The sequence below is a fragment of the Carassius auratus genome, unplaced genomic scaffold (assembly GCF_003368295.1).
Source record: "Carassius auratus strain Wakin unplaced genomic scaffold, ASM336829v1 scaf_tig00030055, whole genome shotgun sequence".
Lineage (NCBI taxonomy): Eukaryota > Metazoa > Chordata > Actinopteri > Cypriniformes > Cyprinidae > Carassius > Carassius auratus.
The window spans coordinates 23296-41934 of NW_020525824.1; the positions used below are offsets into that span (position 1 = coordinate 23296).

An 18639-nucleotide genomic window follows, 5' to 3' on the forward strand; every position below is an offset into this window, starting at 1 on the left:
CCAGATGACCAGATGTCCATAAAATATATATCATGCATATACGCTGCATATATGCCGTATATATATGGCATATATGCTGCATATATGTGTCTATATGCCACATATAGGCAAAATCGAGGTGCATATACAGGAAATATAGGTCTCCTGTATTGCTTCTTCATATCCGCATATAAGCCCTATACATACAAGATATGTCTTTTATATAGCTAATGGCAGGATCTGGTCTTGTAGCTCATATCTCATTTTTGACTGTCATACATGATGCCTAGCTCATATTTTCTATTATCAAGGCAAAAACTAAGAATTAACGAAAAAAAATATGCAAGAACTTATGTACAGTATGTGCGAACACGTGAAATTGGTATCATATTTAATTGGCATGTTATGGAATTTAACTATGGCAATATATTAACATGATATACAGAGCCGGACAGTAACGGAGTACATTTACTTGAGTACAGTACTTAAGTACAATTTTGAGGGATCTGTACTTTACTCGAGTATCATTTTTGGGGAGTACTCATGACTTTACTCAAGTACATTTGAGAGGCAAATATTGTACTCTTTACCTCGCTACATTTCTATCTATAACCGTAAGTACCCTTTACTTCTTTTTTTTTCCCTCATCTCAAGGAATATCCGCATCTACATGAAACCAACATAGTGTACATGCCAGAACAGCATGTGGCTCTGTAATTCTGCCACAGAAATACACTTAAAATGGAGAAGAAGACATGGATTTGCAGATATACCTTGCGCGTGGTACACAAACTAACATGGAACAATACATTTATTAATCTGTGTTAATGTTAATTAATAAAAAATACAATTGTTCAGTGTTTGTTCATGTTTTTGTTGCTGTTACGTGATGTAGTGGTGTTTGACTAGGGGCGAGACATGGGCTGATGTCATATTTTCAGAAAATGTACGGATTCGCCGTCCAGACGAAATGCAGCGTTTTCAAATATATCCACTCTGGGACCCGGTTTCAAAACATTAGTTTCACTCTTCCAAAACGCCAGATCCGTGTGGACGAAAATGCCTATCCGCTAAAAAATTTGTGCGATGAAAAAAAAATCTCGTACACCCTATCAAATGTCATTGGATAGTGCAGGAAGGAAGAGGAAGAGGAGGAGGAGGTGGAGGTGGCGGAGGAGGAGGAGGATGATGAGGCACATCATGACAGACCTTCAAAGAATAATAAAGATTTTTTTGTCTTATTTTTGTTCTTGTACTATTTGATTTTTCTTGTAAATACATAATGTACATTTCTATATTTTGTACTTTTATTCATGTTGCCTAGCAGGTTTTTTGTCTTATTTTTATTCTTGTACTATATATTTTTTGTTTTGTACTATTTGATTGATCTTGAGTAAATAAATAATGTACATTTCTACATTTTGGACTTTTATTTATGTTGCCTAGCAGCTATGGATTAAAATTGTACTATTATAGGTGAACATATAGGTGCATATATACGTGCATATATGTACCTATATAGGTACATGTATGCACATATATATGTGTAAATATATGTGTACGTATATGTACATATATGTGTAAATATATGTGTGCATATAATATAGGAAAACGGCCAATTTTATATATGTCACATATATTAAAAACCTATATTGAAACATATATGTTTATATAGGTTTTTTCCCCTGGAGGTAGACCCAGCCCTAACTTTGCTCTGTCCCATCCAAGTTTTGAGTTGCTACGTAGACAGGGCACAAAGCTTTAGGACCTCAGACCAGCTCTTTGTATGTTAGGGAGGCTGGCAGAAGGGGAATGCCATCTCAAAGCAGAGGATGGCCCACTAAATAGTGGGTGTCATCACCCTGTCATATCAGGCACACGGTGTGCCCTGCCTACTCAGGTTTTGACCTCACTCTGTTAGAAGTGTTGCATCTTCCTGGGCATTGGCTCATGGCACCTCGCTGACAGATGTTTTAGAGCTGTGGGTTGGGCAACCCCCAACACGTTCACTAGATTCTTTAGCCTTTGTGTGGAGGCATTTTTTTTTGTGTGTTCTCACCTCAAATTGATAGAGGCACTGTGAGGCCCCATTTTAGTGTTGGCTTGCTAAAACTGTTCCAGAGTGTCCGTACTATAGACCTTAAAAGTGAAAGTCGTGACACTTGCCAAGTATGGTTATGCATACTCGGAATTGGTGCTCTGCATTTAACCCATCCAAGTGCACACACACAGCAGCGAAAAGTGAACACTCACCCAGAGCAGTGAACAGCTATTTATCCATTGCCCAGGGAGCAACAGGGGGTTCGGTGCCTTGCTCAAGAGCACTTCAGTCATGGGTACTGAGAGTGGAAGAGAGTGCTGTTCCTTAACCCCCCTCCCAGCACCGAGACAATTCCAACTCTCTAACCATTAAGCCACAGCTGCCCCTTGTCGAGCATTTTTTTTTCCCAGTGTTATCCAATCTGACTAAGTGGGTAGTGCTATGACAACAGAGAATGGTCTTATTGTTGCGAGCCCTGGGCTTACACTAAAAAGGGGCACAGGCAGCACACACAGGACACTGGACGGGGCAGCATCAATGGCACTTTGGTTAGGGATCCCAATTCATGAGTCACAGACATTATGTAGAGAGTGACAGACTTAAAGGGAATGTTTTATTTACATATGTAACCCTTTTTCCCTGAAAAAGGGAACAGGGATGTCACATTCTGTCGCCACAGCTGCTTTACCACTGCTGAGCAGCAGGGTCACCAGCTTGGCTCCTCTGCGAAAACCTGGTATGCATATTGCTATATATAACAATTCTCAAAAAGTATTAATATAAAATATGGCTGGTTGTCGCAAGGTATAAATTCTGAAGAAGTCTGAAAACACTGACTTCTCAGTCAAATGCATGACCATTTAAAAGTATAGTGTGATGTGTGCATGTTGTGCAGATAACAGTGCCTGAGTTTGCAGAGGGCTGGGAACTCTTGTTGTTGTTGTTGTTGTAGATGTTTCTTGTAGAGTTGATGCTCTGAATGCAGTTACAGTTGTTCGTTTGTACTCTGAGTTGACGAGTTCAGGTGTAGTTGTAACTCCCACCAGTATGTCAGGGATGGAGGTCTCAATCAGTGTTTCTGAATCTGAGGAAATAGCCAAACTATGATTTAGTCTTGTATCAGTTGATGTGGACTGGGATGATTGCAATTCTGTCACAGGTGTCAGAGTTTCTTGACTGTCAGTTAAGAGATTTTCTGATGGAGATGACACAGATGCTGCTCTCTGTACATTAATCAATGTGCTTTTGAAATCCGTCACTGTAAATTCAGTTCCTGTTGTGTTACCAGAAAAGGGCAATATAATTTCAGTTACAGGTTTAGTGCTATTTTCAGTGGCTGATGCAGTTTTCTTGATTATTGAAATTACATGTGTATTCAATTCTATGTGAGATTTGATAATTGATGCCATTTCAGTATCAGCTGTGTCATCTGCTGGATCAGTTGTAAATGATTCTGACATTGGCTCTGTGACACTTTTGGAAGTTTGCTTTGTATTTGTACCTGAAATTAATGTTGAAAATGAAGGCTCTGCAGTATATTCATTGTATGGCATGATTGGTGATGATGTGGGCTGAATACGTGCAGAGGCATCAGCAATTGTTCGAGACATTTGTGTTTCCAGGTAGTTGAAATATGTAGTATCTACTTCATTAGTAGATGGGTAGATTGATGGCAAGTCAGAAGTCTCACTGAGAGAAGTGTTCTTCAGTTGTGTAGTTGCGTGAATTGTGGAGTAAGACTCGTTTGTAAATGTGGTTGTGAGATAATTTGGTTCTGATGTTGTGGAGAAGATCGATGAACTAGAGTCCGGAGTTGTTGTAGTGAAAATCTTTGCAGTTGACGATTCATTTGATGTGAAGGAGACTTGATTATGTTCTGATGATTCAAAATGTTGTGTTGTTGTCACACTGGAGTATGAAGTTATAGAAGACACATCAGGGGACGGTATTGAAGAGCTTTTAGTTGTTGTAGACGCAGTCATTTTTGTTGTCAATTCAGATAATGCTGTATTTGTTACACCACTGTTGGTTGAAGTTTCAGTAGTTGGCTCAGATTTGGGGGTACCAGTTAATGTTTCAGTGGTCCAAGAAATGGGTATATTGCTTTCTGAGGTTTGCTCTACATTATAATGTGTTTTGAAGTCAGTGGTGATAATGGAATCATTGTTTGCATGACTTGGAGTCTGTGTAGGTGTCTCAGATGTTGTTGATGTGTCCATGCCAGTTGATTTAGTGCTTCCTGTTGAACTGATCCCATGTGCAGTGGCATTGGTTAAATGCTCCATTTTTTGAGTGGCAATGCTTTGGTGGTTTGATGTTTGGTCAGAAATGTCACTGAGAGAAGTGTTCTTCAGTTGTCTGGTTGTTTGAATGATGGAGTAAGACCCGTTTGTACTTGTGGTTGTGGGGGGATTTGGTTCTGATGTTGTGGAGAAGATGGATGAACTAGAGTCCGGAGTTGTTGTAGTGGAAATCTTTGCAGTTGACGATTTATTTGATGTGAAGGAGACTTGATTATGTTCTGATGATTCAAAATGTTGTGTTGTTGTCACACTGGAGTATGAAGTTATAGAAGACACATCAGGGGATGGTATTGAAGAGCTTTTAGTTGTTGTAGACGCAGTCATTTTTGTTGTCAATTCAGAAAATGCTGTATTTGTTACACCACTGTTGGTTGAAGTTTCAGTAGTTGGCTCAGATTTTTGGGTACCAGTTAATGTTTCATTAGTCCAAGAAATGGGTGTATTGCTTTCTGAGGTTTGCTCTACATTATAATGTGTTTTGAAGTCAGTGGTGATAATGGAATCATTGTTTGCATGACTTGGAGTCTGTGTAGGTGTCTCAGATGTTGTTGATGTGTCCATGCCAGTTGATTTAGTGCTTCCTGTTGAACGGATCCGATGTGCAGTGGCATTGGTTAAGGGCTCCATTGTTTGAGTGGCAATGCTTTGGTGGTTTGATGTTTGGTCAGAAATGTCACTGAGAGAAGTGTTCTTCAGTTGTCTGGTTGTTTGAATGATGGAGTAAGACTCGTTTGTACTTGTGGTTGTGGGGGGATTTGGTTCTGATGTTGTGGAGAAGATGGATGAACTAGAGTCCGGAGTTGTAGTAGTGGAAATCTTTGCAGTTGACGATTTATTTGATGTGAAGGAGACTTGATTATGTTCTGATGATTCAAAATGTTGTGTTGTTGTCACACTGGAGTATGAAGTTATAGAAGACACATCAGGGGATGGTATTGAAAAGCTTTTAGTTGTTGTAGACACAGTCATTTTTGTTTTCAATTCAGAAAATGCTGTATTTGTTACACCACTGTTGGTTGAAGTTTCAGTAGTTGGCTCAGATTTGAGGGTACCAGTTAATGTTTCAGTGGTCCAAGATATGGGTGTATTGCTTTCTGAGGTTTGCTCTACATTATAATGTGTTTTGAAGTCAGTGGTGATAATGGAATCATTGTTTGCATGACTTGGAGTCTGTGTAGGTGTCTCAGATGTTGTTGATGTGTCCATGCCAGTTGATTTAGTGCTTCCTGTTGAACTGATCCCATGTGCAGTGGCATTGGTTAAAGGCTCCATTTTTTGAGTGGCAATGCTTTGGTGGTTTGATGTTTGGTCAGAAATGTCACTGAGAGAAGTGTTCTTCAGTTGTCTGGTTGTTTGAATGATGGAGTAAGACCCGTTTGTACTTGTGGTTGTGGGGGGATTTGGTTCTGATGTTGTGGAGAAGATGGATGAACTAGAGTCCGGAGTTGTTGTATAGCTGTATGATTGAATGGTGGAGTAAGACTTGTTTGTACTTGTGGTTGTGGGGGTATTTGGTTCTGATGTTGCTGTGAAGATTAATGAACTTGACTCTGGAGTTGTTGTAGTGGAAATCTTTGTAGTTGTCAATTTATTTGAAGTGATGGAGACTTGAGTATGTTCTAATGATAAAAGCCCTTGTGTTGTTGTCACACTGGAGAATGATGTTATAGAAGACACATCAGGGGACGGAACTGATGAGCCTTTAGTTGTTGTTGGCACAGCCATTGTTGTTTTCAATTCAGTAAATTCTTTATTTGTTACACTCCTCTTGGCTGAAGTTTCAGTAATTGGCTCAGATTTTTGGGTACCAGTTAATGTTTCATTAGTCCAAGAAATGGGTGTATTGCTTTCTGAGGTTTGCTCTACATTAAATTGTATTGTGGAATCAGTGGTGGTAATGAAAATATTGTTTGCATGACTTGGAGTCTGTGTAGGTGTCTCAGATGTTGTTGATGTGTCCGTGCCAGTTGATTTAGGGCTTCCTGTTGAACTGATCCCATGTGCAGTGGCATTGGTTAAGGGCTCCATTGTTTGAGTGGCAATGCTTTGGTGGTTTGATGTTTGGTCAGAAATGTCACTGAGAGAAGTGTTCTTCAGTTGTCTGGTTGTTTGAATGATGGAGTAAGACTCGTTTGAACTTGTGGTTGTGGGGGGATTTGGTTCTGATGTTGTGGAGAAGATGGATGAACTAGAGTCCGGAGTTGTAGTAGTGGAAATCTTTGCAGTTGACGATTCATTTGATGTGAAGGAGACTTGATTATGTTCTGATGATTCAAGATGTTGTGTTGTTGTCACACTGGAGTATGAAGTTATAGAAGACACATCAGGGGACGCAATTGAGGAGCCTGTAGTTGTTGTATGCACAGTCATTGTTGTTGACAATTCAGAAAATGCTGTGTTTGTTACACTACTCTTGGTTGAAGTTTCAGTTGTTGGCTCAGATTTTAGGGTAACGGTTAATGCTTCAAAAGTCCCAGATATGAATGTGTTGCTGTCTGAGGTTTGCTCTACATTATAATGTGTTTTGGGATCAGTGGTGGTAATAAAAATATTGTTAGCATGACCTGGAGTCTGTGTAGGTGTCTCAGATGTTGTTGATGTGTCAGTGCTAGTATTTTTAGTGCTTTCTGTTGAACTGACCCCATGTCCAGTGGCATTGGTTGAGGGCTCTATTGTTTGAGTGGCAATGCTTTGGTGGTTTGATGTTGAGTCAGAAGTGTCACTCAGAGAAGTGTTCTTCAGTTGTGTGGTTGTTTGAATGGTGGAGTAAGACTTGTTTGTACTTGTGGTTGTGAGGGTATTTGGTTCTGATGTTGCGGTGAAGAAGATTGAACTTGACTCTGGAGTTGTTGTAGTGGAAATCTTTGTAGTTGTCAATTTATTTGATGTGATGGAGACTTGAGTATGTTCCAGTGATACAAGCTCTTGTGTTGTTGTCGCACTGGAGTATGATGTTATAGAAGACACATCAGGGGACGCAATTGAAGAGCCTGTCGTTGTTGTATGCACAGTCATTGTTGTTGACAATTCAGAAAATGCTGTGTTTGTTACACTACTCTTGGTTGAAGTTTCAGTTGTTGGCTCAGATTTTGGGGTGACAGTTAATGTTTCATTAGTCCAAGAAATTGATGTATTGCTTTCTGAGGTTTGCTCTACGTTATATTGTGTTTTGAAGTCAGTAGTGATAATGGAATCACTGTTTGCACGTCTTGGAGTCTGTGTAGGTATCTCAGATATTGTTGATGTGTGTTTGTTATTCATTTTAGTGCTTCCTGTTAAATTGATCCCATGTGCAGTGGCATTGGTTAAGGGCTCTATTGTTTGAGTGGCAAGGCTTTGGTGGTTTGATGTTGGGTCAGAAGTGTCACTGAGAGAAGTGTTAATCAGTTGTGTGGTTGTTTGAATGATGGAGTAAGACTCATTTGTACTTGTGGTTGTGGGGGGATTTGGTTCTGATGTTGTGGAGAAGATGGATGAACTAGAGTCCGGAGTTGTTGTAGTGGAAATGTTTGCAGTTGACGATTTATTTGATGTGAAGGAGACTTGATTATGTTCTGATGATTCAAGATGTTGTGTTGTTGTTACACTGGAGTATAAAGTTATAGAAGACACATCAGGGGACGGTATTGAAGAGCTTTTAGTTGTTGGAGACGCAGTCATTTTTGTTGTCAATTCAGAAAATGATAGAAGTGATACAAGCTCTCCTGTTGTTGTCGCACTGGAGTATGATGTTATAGAAGACACATCAGGGGACGCAATTGAAGAGCCTGGAGTTGTTGTATGCACATTCATTGTTGTTGGCAATTCAGAAAATGCTGTATTTGTTACACTGCTGTTGGTTGAAGTCTCAGTAGTTGGCTCAGATTTTAGGGGTACCAGTTAATATTTTCAAAGTCTCAGATAAGAATGTATTGCTGTCTGAGGTTTGCTCTACATTATATTGTGTTTTGGAATCAGTGGTGGTAGTGAAAATATTGTTTGCATGACTTGGAGTCTGTGTAGGTGTCTCAGATGTTGTTGATGTGTCCTTGGCAGTTGATTTAGTGCTTCCTGTTGAACTGATCCCATGTGCAGTGGCATTGGTTAAGGGCTCCATTGTTTGAGTGCCAATGCTTTGGTGGTTTGATGTTGGATCAGAAGTGACAATGAGAGAAGTGTTCTTCATTTGTGTGCTTATTTGAATGATGGAGTAAGACTTGTTTGTACTTGTGGTTGTGGGGGGATTTGATTCTAATATTGTGGAGAAGATGGATGAACTAGAGTCCGGAGTTGTTGTAGCTGAAATCTTTGCAGTTGAAGATTTATTTGATGTGATGGAGACTTGATTATAGTCTGATGACTCAAGCTGTTGTGTTTTTGTCACACTGGAGTATGATCTTATAGGAGACATATCAAGGGACAGAAATAAAGAGCCTGTAGTTGTTGGCGCAGCCATTGTTGTTGTCAATTGAGAAAATGCTGTATTTGTTACACTACTGTTGGTTGAAGTTTCAGCTGTTGACTTAGATTTTTGGGTGCCACTTAATTTGTCCAAAGTCCAAGATATGGATGTATTGCTGGCTGAGTTTTGCTCTACATTATATTGTGTTTTGGAATCGGTGGTGGTAATGAAAATATTGTTTGCAAGACTTGGAGTCGGTGTAGGTGTCTCAGATGTTGTTGATGTGTCTGCGCTCGTATTTTTAGTGCTTCCTCTTGAACTGATCCCATTTGTAGTGGGATTGGTTAAGGGCTCCATTGTTTGAGTGGCAATGCTTTGGTGGTTTGAAGTTGATTTAGAAGTGTCACTGAGAGAAGCTTTCTTCAGTTGTGTAGTTGTTTGAATGGTGGAGTAAGACTCGGTTGTACTTGTGGTTGTGGGGGGATTTGGTTCTGATGTTGTGGTGAAGATGGATGCACTTGAGTCTGGAGCTTTTGTAGAGGTAATGATTGTAGTTGTCGATTTATTAGATGTGATGGAGACTTGAGGATGGTCTGATGACTCAAGCTTTTGTGTTGTTGTCGTACTGGAGTATGATCTTATAGTAGACATATCAGGGAATGGAAATAAAGAGCTGATATCTGTTTTTGGCGCAAGCAATGTTGCTGTCGATTCAGAAAATACTGTATTTGCTACACTACTGTTTGTTGAAACACTAGTGGTTGTTGGCTCAGATTTTTGGGCACCAATTAATGTTTCAGTAGCCCAAGAAATGGAAGTTTTGCTGTCTGAGCTTTTCTCTACGTTATATTGTGTTTTGGGATCAGTGGTGATAATGGAATCATTGTTTGCATGACTTGGAGTCTGTGTAGGTGTCTCAGATGCTGTTGATGTGTATGTGCTAGTTGATTTAGTGCTTCCTGTTGAACTGATCCCATGTCCAGTGGCATTGGTTAAGGGCTCCAGTGTTTGAGTGGCAATGCTTTGGTGGTTTGATATTGAGTCAGAAGTGTCATTGAAAGAAGTGTTCTTCTGTTGTGTAGTTGTTTGAATGGTGAAGTAAGACTCGGTTGTACTTGTGGTTGTGAGATAATTTGGTTGTGATGTTGTGGTGAAAATGGATGAACTTAATTCTGGTGTTGTTGTAGAGGAAATATCTGTAATTGTTGATTCATTTGATGAGATGGAGACTTGGGTATGGTCTGATGACTCAAGCTGTTGTGTTGTTGTTACTGTGGAATGTGATGTAATGGAAGATACATCAGGGAATGCTAATAAAGGGTCTGGGGTTATTGTCAAGATTCCTGTAAATAAAAACAAGAAATACTTGTTCAAATACACATGATAGACAGCTATGTTTTTATTTATCTTGAAGGTACTGTAAATATTGTAAGTGATACTGTCAGAGCTAATATTAAAAAAGCTATTATGTGATAATGAAATTCTGTATGAAATTCACACTCCCCAAATGTAACAACGACAATATTGTACAGAATTGACTGAATTTGTTTTGATTTGATATAAAAGCTTCTGCCTTTTTTATGTATTTTTAAACATATTTTGCCTACATATTGGTCTGGGGTTGCCAGGCAAAGGTGTTCAAAGGAACAGATATTTAAAGAAAAATTGTTAATAAATCCACACGATCAACTAATGAGAAGATTAATGAAACACAGGTAAAACTAATGAATGGTGATTTACTAAACAGGAACTGAACAAAAAAGGGAGACAGGAACTGAACAGAAATACACAAGTGACATTTTGAGTACCTGGCACTTTTTTATTTTGCTCTCTTTTAAGTCGATTTGGATAAAAGTGTCTGCTACAGACATTATTGTAAAATTGTTGTTACTGTTTTATTTTAAAACTTGATAAGGGAGGCAAAAAAAAGAAAGAAAGAAAAAAACCCTACTCTGAAAAACTACTCTATTCAGGCTAAACCCAGCATCAGTATGGACTGGTCAGAGGAACATCACTAAGTAAGGCAAGGCAAGTTTATTTATATAGAAAATTCCGTAAATGGTAATGGTAATTCAAAGTGCTTTACATAAAAGAAAGTAAAATAATCATGAAAAGAAAAATAATAAAAGAATAAAACAAGCAATTTTAAAACTTTTAAAATGATCAAAACATTTACTTAAAATGAATTTAAAAACAGGTAGAAAATTATTTTACATAAAAAATAAAAAAATAAAATAAAAAAACCAGTGAAAATATATTGCAATCAGTTTCGGACATTGCACAGTGCTCATTCAATAAATGCACAGCTAAACAGATGAGTTTTTAAGTCTAGATTTAAATGTGACTAGTGTTTTAGCACATCTGATCTCTTCTGGAAGCTGATTCCAACTGCGAACCCTTGCTATTTCTAACTGACTTGATCTTAGTGATTTAAATGTGCTCTGTTAGGTTTATATTCAGTGAACATATCTGAAATATATTTAGGTCCTAGGTCATTTAGTGACTTATATTCGTAAGTAAAAGTCCCAATCCTAAATGTAACTGGGAGCCAGTGTAAGGATCTGAGGACTGGTGTGATATGCTCAGATTTTCTGGTTCTAGTCAGAATCCTGGCAGCAGGATAATGGTCTTTTTGGGAAGGCCAGTGAGGAGCCCATTACAATAGTCCACCCTGCTGGTGATGAAGGCATGAACAAGTGTCTCCAAGTCTTGACTGGAAACAAAACTTCTAATTATTGCAATGTTTTTTAAATTATAGTATGCTGATTAAGTTACTGCTTTGACATGACTACTGAAACTAAGGTCTGTCTCCAGAATCACACCAAGATTCCTGACTTGATTTTTAGTTGTTTGACCCCTAGAGTCAAGGTATGCATTCACCTTAAAAACTTGATCTTTGTTTCCAAATGCAATGACAACAGTTTTTTCCTTATTTAACTGAACATAGTTCTGGCACATCCAACTATTAATTTCATCAATGCATTGGCAGAGGGAGTCAATGTGCTGTAGTAATTTGGATATAAGGCTAGATAAATCTGGGTATCATCAGCATAGCTGTGACAGGCAATTTGGTTCTTTCTCATTATTTGACTTAGTGGAAGCATATACAGGCTAAACAACAGCGGTGCAAGAATTGAGCCTTGTGGGACTCCACACGTCATGGATGTCCACTTAGACTTATGCTCAACTATACTCACATAATAGCCTCTCCCTTCTAAGTATGACCTGAACCATTTGAGTACCATCCCAGAAAGCCCCAAACCAAGTTTTCCAGTCTCTCTAGTAGTATGTTATGACGACAGTGTCAAACGCAGCACTGAGATCTAGCAATACCAGCAACGATATTTTGCCAGAGTCACAATTTAATCGAATATCATTTATTATATGAGAGTGCTGTGCTGTCCTCTGTGCTGTGATGCGTTCGGAAACCAGATTGAAAATTGTCCAGGTATCCATTTGACTTTAAGTATTTGTTCAGCTTATTAAAAAACTACCTTTTTCTATAATTTAGCCTAAAAAAGGAAGATTAGATATTGGTCTAAAATTGCTCAAAATGGTGTTATCAAGATTGTTTCTTTTTCAGGAGGGTCTTAACAACTGCAGTTTTTAGGGAGTTTGGAAATGTCCCAGAAAGAAGTGAGCATTCACCACTTCTAAGAGATCTGCTTCTAAGCAGTCAAGCCACACTTTTGAAAAAAAGATGTGGGAAGTGTATCAAGACAGCAGGTTGATGATTTTAGGTGCTGCACTATGGCTTCCAGAATTTTGCTATGAATTGTTTCAAAAAATAGACATTAGTATCTTTTTGATATTGTGGCCTAATCTGTTGGACCTCTGCATTTCTTGAGGATGTGCTAATCGCTTTCCTGATATTGATGATCTTCTCAGAAAAGAAGGAAGCAAACTCATTGCATTTGCTCTCTGAGAGCATTTCACTGGGAATCTGACTTGGGGGGTTTGTCAGTCTCTCAACAGTGGCAAAAAGAGTACGAGTGTTATTTAAGTTACTGTTTATAAGGTTTGAGAAGAAATTCTGTCTAGCTGCGGCTAGTTTCGCATTAAAAGCATGAAGGCTGTCTTTATAGATGCTATAGTGAATTTCAAGTTTTGTAAAGCCAAGTTTCATAACCCACACCCCCTCTGATCTGCACTTCACACAATTCAACCCCCCCCCCCCCACACACACACACACACAGACCCCCCTATCTGAAAGAACTACTCACACCTCCGACTACTTCTCGTTCACTCTGCTCAACAAATTTAAACCACCTCCTTATCCCCAAGACAAAGCTCAGCACTATGGGTGATCGGGCTTTTTGCTTTGCCGCTCCTCGGATTTGGAATGTCATTCCGACCATCTGAGGGCACTCAAACTATTGAGACTTTTAAAAAAGGTCTAAAAACATTTATTTTTAGGAGAACTTATGACTTTTAACTATTAAACCTTTTAGTATTTTATCCTTTCTAATTTATCTTAATTGTAGCAATTTGAGATTTGTTTCAAATGTAAAGTGCATTACAAATAAAATTTATTATCAACCACCATTTATTCGGATCATTTTCAAAATATTACTGTTATTGTGTCATGAAATTTAATTTTTAAAGTTTTTCAGGCGAGAATGTAGTTGTTTTAAAACTCATATCTGTGATTTATTTATAAAGACAGCACCTATTTAAAAATGTGGTTGCAAAACAGCCTCACCTTGGCTAGACCTTCTGATATGCGCCGCTGGCTCTGATCTCTCTTTAGTGGTTAAACATAAAATATTATTCATTTTGGGTAAACCTTAACAGGTTGTCTTTGGTCTGTATTCAATTTATATATATGTTAAAATAAAAATAATATAATATTCCGTTTCATTGTAATGGCTGTATACACATTTCTGTGAAATTAAGTACATTTTCTGCTGCTATTATTATGTTTAAAATAAAACAAAATGAGGCAGTAGTATTTCATATCTTTTTTCATTTTATTGTGAATATAAAGTGAGGAAAATTGGCAGTAGTCAGGTCGGGCTGACTGATGTCATCAAGTATGCTGCTGTTTGCAGAATTACCGGATTTGTGGACATCACACTCCCGAGTCGAATGCGCAAAGAATGAACTACAGAGGATGCAAGTCCAAAATCAGTGCACTTTGTATTGAAAACGCGCACAGACCTACATCACCAGACTATTTGCCTAATCTTCCCGGTACTTTAGACCACGGTCACTGGATCACTGGAGCTGTGTGACTCACATCTGTGGTCATGAAGTGATTTGAGATACTGGTCCTGCCCTACCTGAAGGACATCACTGGACCATTGCTGAATCCTCTTCAGTTTGCCTACAGGCATAAACAGGTCTGTGGATGATGCAGTCAACATGTGGGATTACATTGTGTTTGCTGCAACATCTCTACAGACCTGGGAATTACACAAGGATAATATTTGTGGACTTCAATTCTGCCTTCAATAGCATCATCTGGCCTCTCTGCAAACTGAACCCGGCTCTCTGTGCCCACCTTTATCTGTCAATGCGATCACCAAGCTTCAAGACAGACAAGCAGCTAGTACTTCACATCCAGGACACCAAGAGACTACAACAGACAGTTAGGATGGCTGAGAGGATTATTGGTTCCCCCATTACAAACCTTAAAGATCTTTACACCTCCAGAGTGAGAAAAAAAGGGTTAAGAAAATCACTTTGGACCTCACACACCCAGCCCACTCTTGCTACAGAGCACTGACCTCCAGTACAGCCTCACAGGCCATATTCAACCTGAACAATTAAAAAAAACTACACATTGTCCACCATAACTGACAAATTTATAATTAGCATTCTGGAAATTGTATATTGGTAAACTACATAAACAGTATACCTTTGAAAAATAATGCCACTGTAGATTCGTTTAAACAATTATATGTTATATCTCTATATTCCTATTTAATGTATATAGTGCATTAATTATTTCTTTACTGTGTAATTTTATGTATGTCTGCACTATGCTGTACTTTCTTCTGCTTCTTCTGCTCCTTCAGATTCAGATGTCACCTTATTGCCTTATTAAATCATTCCCTTAAATCCATTTGTGTTATTTCATATTTTTTTTTTTATTATTATTTAAAGTGTATTCAAACATTTGCCTGGACATGTAAATTAAATCTGACATATAGATTTATTGAAATATTATAGGATTGAATGACCATCTTTTTGATGAATCAGAAACGGAACCAGCAGCATGTCTTTAAGGGTGTCCGTCCTCCTGCGTCATCGCGTCTAGTCTGACACAAAGACACTTGATCTCAACTCACCCCCAGAAGAACAGGAATGCTGCATTACGGCCCATTGTATCCTGCATGCTTCCCGAATCTGAAAAGCAAATATTTCACTCTGTCAGCAAGTGTTTTGTCATGTTTTGATTCTTAATCATTCAACAGGTTTCAAGTGTCAAAATCTCTGCCTGTGTTTGATATTGTTTCGTAAGCTATGTCCGTATGCTCAGGTTGGAATTTACTAAGAATGCAGTGGCCTGCTGATAACGTTCATTTGTACATGCAGATGTTTTTCATATTTAATCCACTAAAGGAGTTATGCAAATCAGATTTATCATATTGATAAATTACTGCTAGTATGCTTACACAACATCTTTGTTTAAAACAAAATTGACAATTACTTCATTTAAAGATAGTGTATGTCTTAAATTAGCTGTTTGGTGATTTCACCTCAAGGTTAACACACAGACTTGAATAGAAATGATAAAAATAAGAAAATAGAGGTCTACAATTTAGAGGTCCGGATTCCCGCAGGAAACCGTGGAACTCAAGCAGATTTATCGTAACAATTTCCGAAGAAAACACGTTAGCGGTCTGTGTAATTTTGAACAGGAGCAGGCGGTCTATAATTACAGTACCATAATCCCAAATCCTTTTCAGAACAGCATACCTGTGCTTACTTACTCTTATCGACCGCATGTAGAGAGTGCACTCAGGACTGAGATGCACACCATAGACCAAGTGCTTTCTGCATTAGGTGTTTATTTGTGGGGTCTGTGGCATAACGGTCCTTCAGAGCAGGCTTAACCTGTGGTTAACTATACACCCCTCAGACAGAAACAGGCAAGTGATCGATGAGTGACGAAAGAGGAAGATAACAGCCAGAGCAAAGTGTGTGTGTGCTGTCCTTGAAGGACGTTCACTTGGACTTGAAAGTGGTCACTTTACTGCTTAGAAACCCATGTCAGGCAAGTCTGATACATGGGACTTGTTTTATGTTTCATAGGTACAGAAAAATAATTACCCTGTGTGTAATGGAATGCTTAAAGGTTTTCCCATCAGCAGTCACAAGACTGGAATCTCAGGCATCACCAGACTTACATTTACAAAGTCTAGGCCTGTGCCAGAGCAGTCTGAAGAGATAGTGTCAATGAGAAGCCTACTAACACACCCAACAACAGTATCAAGATATGTTTAAATGTTAAACAACTTCTATCTTGACGAGATGGATAAAAAAATGAATTTTTGTACAACCTATATTTTTATTTTAGTTTACAATACGATACACTTTTTTTCCTACTGTGTTGACAGCAAAATATAAAACGAATCTTGACAAGACAAATAAAATAACAAATAAAACATTTTTGCAGACTACATTTTTTAAAATTTGTCTCTTTCCGTAGTGAGACTTTGCTTGGGTGTCCGTGTTGGGAAGACAGCGTACAGCGGAAGAACAGAGAGTGAATATGAAGCAGGAGCAGGTATAGAATCTCACTCGTCACTGCATATTAAAAGATTCATTAAATTGTAAAAGTTAAAAGTTTTGAAGTTTGTTCGTTATATTGACTACCACTGTTTTCGATGTTAAATTTGTTAAAGTTGAAGTTTTATCGAGGGAATTAATGAGGCATTTTTTTCGATTGAATGAAACCATTAAAATAAAGCAGAGATTCAAGTTAACATTTATTTCTATATCACATTTGAATTTAGAACAGAAAACACAGATTTCGGAGGGGGAAATCAATAATTAAACCTAATTCGGAGGGGAAGGAAACTGATTTCATGAAGCCCTCCTGCGATGTTGTTCATAGAGGACCACAGAGTTTGTATGACCTCATTAAAGCACATTTATAACACAAAGACATCTTTATCTGCAAAACCCACTGTATACTGACCTCTCTGACTACAATCTCCAAATAAGCTTGTCACACAGTTTACTTCACAATTTTATTGATATTGATACTAATCAGCGATGATACATTGTATAAAATATCTTTTCAACTCCAATTTATAATGCTGCAAATTAGATATAAGGAATATCAAGGTCAAGTGACAGCAGTAAGCTTTAGCTGTTAGCAATCAGGAAGAGGAAATAGTGTAGATAGAAATCGCATTCTTAAAATACTTACCATAGACGAAAACTCAATAAAGAGTGATGAGAATTATTCAGAGATCATGCAGTGAAGGGGGTTTACAACAACACTTCCCTGTTCGTTGATCACAGTACAATTAAAGCAGATTCCTTTCAGTGTTTAAAATGTTTTCAAACCTTTTTGAATCGTAAAAACGAACAGAGTGTTTCAATGCAGAGAGAAGCATGGAGATGAACCTGTCGGGCGAGAATATTTCGAGAAGCTACCATGCAAATAGCCTAGTTGTTTCACAACAGAGCATTTCTATTATCGCAATGCAAATACTGAGAGCAGCAGGAAAACATGCAAATAGGGTTTTATTTGGCCCTACTTATCTGTCTGTTCATTGTTTTGATATGAAGGTATACTGTATGATCCAAGAAGATACCGCGCAAAGCATGGATGCTATTACTATTTTGGAGTCTCTTCTGCTCACAAGCATTTATTAGATCAAAAAATAAAGAAAAATTGTAATATTGTGAATTATTATTACAATTTAAAATAAATATACTTTAAAATATACTCTAGTCTTCAATCTTCATCTTCAGAAATGATTCTAATATGATGATTTATTATCAATGTTAGAAACTGCTGCTTAATATTTAGTTTATAACCTGTGATATTCTCTTCAGGATTTTCTGATGATTAAACATTTGATGATTCGAAATCTTTATGACAACATAAGTCTTTATCACTTTTTATCAATTTTTAACACATCCTTACTGAAAATTATTATTATTATTTATAAATATTTAGCAAATAAATAAATATGTCCTTAATGTTTAAATAAATATGAAATTTCTTTAAAACATTTAAAACAGTAATATGTCAAAATCTTTGACTGTATGTACATATTAATCAAACTTTATCTGAGGTAAATCTCTTTTGTTGTTGTGTGGAGGATGTTATTATAGATGTGATATTATTATTATATTATTATTTATTATTATTATTATTACAATTTCTTTCCTGAGTATGGGCAGAATTTCCACCTCCAATTTAATCAGTATTGACTACAGATATTAAATTTAATTTAAAAATGTAAATTTAAATAAATTTATAAATGTATAAATAAATGTATCATATTAATATTAATTATAATATGTAATAATACAATCCAATTTTAGACCAATATCTAATCTTCCTTTTATAGGCTAAATTATAGAAAAAGTTTTTAATCAGCTGAACAAATACTTAAACTCAAATGGATACCTGGACAATTTAAAATTGTGTTTCCGACCGCATCACAGCACAGAGACAGCACTCATTAAGATAATAAATGATATTCGCTTAATTGTGACTCTGGCAAAATATTGTTGCTGTATTGCTAGATCTCAGTGCTGCGTTTGACACTGTCGATCATAACATACTACTAGAGAGACTGGAAAACTGGGGTGGGCTTTCTGGGATGGTACTCAAATGGTTCAGGTCATACTTAGAAGGGAGATGCTATTATGTGAGTCTAGGAGAGCATAAGTCTAAGTGGACGTCCATGACATGTGGAGTCCCACAAGGCTCAATTCTTGCACCGCTCTTGTTTAGCCTGTAT

The 18639-nt window shown here is 37.6% G+C and overlaps 1 protein-coding gene across 1 annotated transcript; it reads right to left on the reverse strand.

Annotated features, from left to right (window-relative positions):
• Positions 1-2862: 2862 nt before the first annotated feature.
• On the reverse strand, positions 2863-8187 carry LOC113080018 (mucin-5AC-like). Its single transcript, XM_026252260.1, has 2 exons — positions 3522-8187; positions 2863-3104 (listed from the first exon to the last, which is right to left on the reverse strand). The coding sequence occupies exons 1-2, from the start codon at positions 8113-8115 to the stop codon at positions 2881-2883; spliced, it is 4818 nt and encodes a 1605-aa protein (XP_026108045.1). The 5' UTR covers positions 8116-8187; the 3' UTR covers positions 2863-2880.
• Positions 8188-18639: the final 10452 nt, after the last annotated feature.

Coding starts and splice junctions, on each gene's coding strand:
- LOC113080018 (XM_026252260.1), bottom strand. CDS start 8,115: ATGAATGTGCATACAACAACTCCAGGCTCTTCAATTGCGTCCCCTGAT. Junction 3,105..3,521: donor ATTTTCAACATTAATTTCAG/GTACAAATACAA, acceptor CTATTTCCTCAG/ATTCAGAAACACTGATTGAG.